Source organism: Apium graveolens, chromosome 5, assembly GCF_009905375.1.
Source record: "Apium graveolens cultivar Ventura chromosome 5, ASM990537v1, whole genome shotgun sequence".
In the NCBI taxonomy this organism is placed as follows: Eukaryota; Viridiplantae; Streptophyta; class Magnoliopsida; order Apiales; family Apiaceae; genus Apium; species Apium graveolens.
The window spans coordinates 15,289,611-15,295,093 of record NC_133651.1 but is presented as its reverse complement, the minus strand read 5'-3'; the positions used below and the strand labels follow the sequence as shown (position 1 = coordinate 15,295,093).

Genomic DNA, 5,483 nt, shown 5'->3' with positions numbered 1-5,483 from the left:
TTACTTACATTTATTAACATTGGAAGGTAAATTTTTAATGGACCCCACTTGGTTGAATTGGCTTAACAAGTCATCATCTGATGCGTCACTTTCATGTGTAATTTTCTAACTCGTACACGTGGAACTTGGTAAATGGTCCACATGTCAGCTCAATGATTAATCCATGTGGTGTCTTGTGATAGGTATACATGGCATCCTAAGATTTGTCAACATGACACCTTTTTGATTCGCCACATGGCACCTTTTGTTTAGCCCACGTGGTGACATTTAATTTGTCCATTGGCATATTACAAATTTTATTAAATTTTATAATAGCTGGTTAATGCCCAACAATGGCAGCTTAAAATTTACTAACTAATAAATAGAATATTAATTATGATTTATAAGATTTTTTTGAAAGTAAAAGGTAGAACAAACATATGTAAATAGTTTTAGCCAGACGGGCCTTTAAATTAATTACTAACTGAAATAAAAATTTACAAATCATCCTGATTTTCTGAATTTGTAGCAGAAACTTCATTAGTTGAAGGAGTTGTAGGAGCTGGCATCAGATTGTTATTCCGTAGAATGTCAAAAATTTCACAAACACGATTATTGGCTGCATTAAGTTGTTGAAGTATCTCTTGATAGCTTGGAAGATTTGGATCACTGGCTGGTTCTTGACTCAGATTTCTAGTTGCACTTCTAAGAGATCTCCCCCATCCCCGCAAATACACTGACCGACGACCAAGTACACGCTCCATTATATCTTTGTCAGACAACTCTTCTGGAGAATGCTCATTCCTTAGAGCCACCATTTGGTCCTAATAAGTAAATGTTTATAACAAGTATTAAAATAGATACATTATGCAATAATCATGTAGTGAAAATAAAAATACTAAATAACCTGCATATTCACTATAAGAACTTGAATGTAAAATAAAAAAAGAATGTATCTTACATATAGTTTCTCTAAATCTGGACCTGTCCATCCATTTGCGTCAAAGTGTTTTTGGCGCCAAGTCTCTATTTGTCCAGTAAGAGAAGTAAGCACCATCCCGCGTCAAATATGATGGCGTGCCGTGGAAACAGAGCCATTCTTAGATGTCCACTTTCTTTTAGAGTTATTTTCAGTATTCTTTACTGCCCTTTCCTAAGAAATAACAAATAAAATGTAAATATACGTGCCAATTAACAAAATATTAATAAATGATTGTAAAACTAAAATACTAATTACCTTAAATTCATTTGTGTACCAACGATCGTACAACATCTCCCGATCATTTTGTTGGTCATCTTTTAACTCTGGATGACATTTTTTCTTAGCCATTTCAACATCGTTTTCTCCTCCAATGCTTTTAAAATGTGAGTATAATTTATACTTGTAATTCTTCCATGATCTCCTCATTTGATCATCAATACATTTTATAGTTGTCATGTCTGACAAGTTAATGTCAAAATTTTCCTGCAATTGACAAAATTATATAAATGACATTTTAGAGTAGAAAAATCAGAAATAACATAAATTATTATAAGAAGGCGATGTTGAATTATATCTTTTGATACTCAAGAATGATCTAAATAGGGATTATATCAAGATATTTTTACGAATAATCTTTAATTAATATTCGTCTGTTAATCCCATGCTAAAACCTTTCCTGGACCTAAGTTCTATATATGTTACCTCTTATCATGCTACTGAACAATACATGGGAATCAACAAAGAAAAAAATATACATCCAGCAACTAGCTTCCTGTTAAGCATCACACGTTTCACTAATATGTATATATAGTGCATTATCTAAAATAAAAATAGATGAATGGAATCAAATATATATATATTAAAAAACGTACCAACAAATAATGTCTCAAGGGTGCTCTCACAGCCTCTGGAACTAGTCTCCACTCTTTGTAATGAAATGTGGCATGATTGCGGACAATAAATCCTATTTCATTATTGAACTTCTCTGCATTTGCACAAATAGGTTGAAGACAATCTGCATCAAAAATTACAGATAACTTCCCACTCGAGGCTGCCTTGGCAATCTTGGAAGTTCCTAAGCCACGAGTTGCTTTACGTGGTTTGTACGGCATATTTTGTTCTGCATTAATTTCAACTTACTTGGTTACCAAAAAAGCGACTAACTATGTAGATAAGAAATTATCTATGATGAACTATATGATTAAATACAATTTACCAGATCGCGCTTGCGAAGATCTTGTGACCTTCAGTATTTTCATCCGGAACATCATTTGTTGATTGAGGTCGTTCAACTGGTACATTAAATCGTGTGGTTCGGCGTCCAGGTGACATGATGATAAAAATATTGAAAAAACAAAACTTTAAAATAATTCAGATTATATGATAACAAAGGACAAAAAATTTAGTTAAAAGGTTCCACATTTAACCGGTGAATTAATAATGATCACATTATAATATGTTCTAGACATGATTTCATCAGTCATATTATCACAAATAAGCTTACACTATATTTGAATAATAAAAGTTCATCGGCTCAGGAAATTAATTGCGTTCGTTATAAACCAGATATAATGCAAGTATAGTACCTCACATTGAATCAATCTCCCTGTATCTCACAGCCCCTAAATTATGGAAAATATAGTGACAAATTCTAAAATCTATGCATATCATGTCAAGCTGGACCCAGGAATTGTTGAAATACAGAGACTAAGTGGGACATATGATCAAACAGTTTCCAAACACAACTAACAATATCTTATGTACATGCTTTGGGCATATGGATTCAACACATATAAACCGAATAAGAGAGATATTAATTAACCAGCTTCCACACTTAATTCAAAATGTGCGAGTATTGAATCAAGATTACATCTAACAAATGAAATTCACATTAATGTCAGGAGATTGAATGTGCTCTAACCACTGGTTACTACACAAACACTTTTACATATATTACACATAACATATTATAGGGTAAATTACCGAGAATGAAAAATATTTGATTTGGACGATGGTGGGTTGGATATTTGTGTTTGCAGCACTGAAGAACGTGACTTATGTTTGTGGGAAAGAATGATAAGGTTAAGGGAAGTTTTATTGGATAAATAAATGCATAATTAGTTATCAAGATAACTTAAAAAGATTAAAAAATTTGGTGGCAAACTTGAGCGCCAAACCCAAAAGATTTTATTACGTGCAATTTTTTTTCCCCTTGTTTATACCTAAAAGTAATAAAATAAAAAATAGTAATAATTAAATAGTATGTTATCATGAAAATAACTCAAGAAGGTTAAGAAAAAAATGTATGTTAAAAATAGGTAAGAATCAAGGTTTTCGTGATATTAATATACTTTATTCGTGTTCTAAAAATTGGTGAATTAATCTGTAAATAGTCCATACTTGGATTGAGCGAAAATCTGGTTAAAAACTGATTTTATAAATAATCGCTTAAAAGCAGTGTTCTAAAAATCGATACTCAGTTGAACTTGGCGAAGCTATGGAATAGTATCGAGGTACTTGAGTACTCGGAAAAAGTACTTGAATGAAATAAAATACTAATTTTCTATGTTAATATCTATTCAACTTAAAGTGTTTTGTAAATGATATACAAGATAATCTAATTAAAGATATTATCAAAAATATTAACTTTACTAAGTTTTCTTGCTATTCTAGTATATTCTGTTTTTTTTTGCAAAAATACGGAATCAACTAAAATCAAACAAAATCAAGCAGATATGCAACTAATTAAATCGAGTTATTTTTGTTGCATTTGTGGTTATACGAGGTTACATAGAGTTGTAGAAACTCATCGAAATTTGCATCTAGTTGAATCGAGTTGTAGAAAATCGTATTTTTCCAAAATAATTATAAAAATAGTATTTTTGCAAATAAAAAGACATTATTGAATTTTTTTTAAAAATGACATTATTTTCGTAAAAAGGTTTTTTGATCTTGAGTATTTTTCAAAAAAGCTCTAGTAATTATGTATTCGAGTATTTTGGAACAGTCTTAGATATAAAACTCAAAAACTTTGAAAGACTTATAACTTTTAATTTTAGTATGTTTTTAACTTGCAATATTTCATAAATGATATGCTAAATATTTAATTATTTTCTATTATTTTTTATCATTTTAACACTATAAATACTTAAAGGTTATTTTCTTTATTAAAAACTACTACTCACTTAGAAGGTTTTTTTGAATATTACTCTTTATTTTAAAATTATTATTCTAAAACTGATTTTTTCTAAGTAATCCGAGATTTTTACGAGTAATTCGAGTTTTGTCTGAGTTTGAACTGAGTCAAGTAAAAAAGCGTGTTCTGACTGAGTATATCAAAACTGGATCGAAAATAGGCCTGAATCCGAGAAATCCCTTAAAAATTATTCTTCTCCAATACACCACATTCAGAAGTTATAAGTTAGATCTTGTAAAATAAATTTATTGAATGTATTTGTATAATTTATGATAATTATATATTTATAATAAACAAAAATTATGTATATAATAATAGTTATATTTCAAAATAATACAAACAATTTTTCATTAATGACCCGATTATTTATGATCAATTCTCGATTATTTTAAATATATTAGTATTCTAAATGTCAATTATTGTACGAGTATTCGGTCCGAATAGTCGTTTTTAACAATAATCAATAATGTTTCGAGTAATTAGGTCCAAAAATAATATTTTAAAAAGTCGGTCAAAACACGATTTCACTCTAAGTCAAACAAAGGTTTGATTCTCTCAATTGTTTATTGTTTCGATTTAAATTTATTTTGAATAAATGAATTTAATAAATGAGCAAAAATTTAAATATATGTCCCGCTAGTTAACCAAGTACATCCACAAGCAAATTTTAACGGTACTTGTAATTTTTTTTGATTAAAAAATAAAATGTGAAAAAAGGTGAAAACTTTAAATACAATTATTAGTTGTCGAGATTTAGTAATCGGACAAATAAAATAAAAAGAATTGAGACACACTCTTGTACAAGAAATAAAGAGGAACTCTGCTCATCCCCTGCTCTGTTAAAAGTTTTAAAAGAATATATTGAGGACAAAACCCAAGAATAGGCAGCTCCATCTCAACCTCTTAGGAGCAAACAAAGAAAAAGGCAACTGCTTCACAAGAAATAGATAAACTACTAGCATATATTATTAACTAATAAGTTGTTAAAATGTTGCAACATTAGCAAGCTATTGAGTTGTTCTTATCAGGTCTTTAGTAACATTCAGCTCTTTATAAGCAATATTGATTGTATACCACATCAAACGGAAAATAGTCTTGAGTTCCACCTAAACTTCTACTTTGCCTCTCTAAAGCTGCAGTTATAGAGGTTGGAATATCTAACCACAAACTCAAAAATAGCTAGCACATATAGCCTTCATAGAGAGCTAAAATTTACTCAAACATTTTTGGTTAACATTCCATTCACACAAATGTATGCTGTAGCGTGCCCTGCTGAAAACGTATCAAAGAGTGGCAGTACCAGACAAATTAAATCACACAGCATAT

General features: G+C 29.9%; 1 protein-coding gene across 2 annotated transcripts; it reads right to left on the bottom strand.

The window, feature by feature from the left end:
* Positions 1–402: 402 nt before the first annotated feature.
* LOC141661468 (uncharacterized) lies at positions 403–3,042 on the bottom strand. 2 transcript variants are annotated; one of them, XM_074468484.1, is made up of 6 exons: positions 2,945–3,042; positions 2,178–2,253; positions 1,834–2,081; positions 1,217–1,444; positions 941–1,132; positions 403–803 (listed from the first exon to the last, which is right to left on the bottom strand). In XM_074468484.1, exons 2-5 carry the CDS (start codon positions 2,230–2,232, stop codon positions 1,043–1,045), a joined length of 621 nt encoding a protein of 206 aa, XP_074324585.1. In that variant the 5' UTR covers positions 2,233–2,253; positions 2,945–3,042; the 3' UTR covers positions 403–803; positions 941–1,042. The 2 variants fall into 2 exon arrangements, with proteins under 2 accessions (XP_074324585.1, XP_074324584.1); XM_074468483.1 differs by having other exon boundaries at positions 2,178–3,017.
* Positions 3,043–5,483: the final 2,441 nt, after the last annotated feature.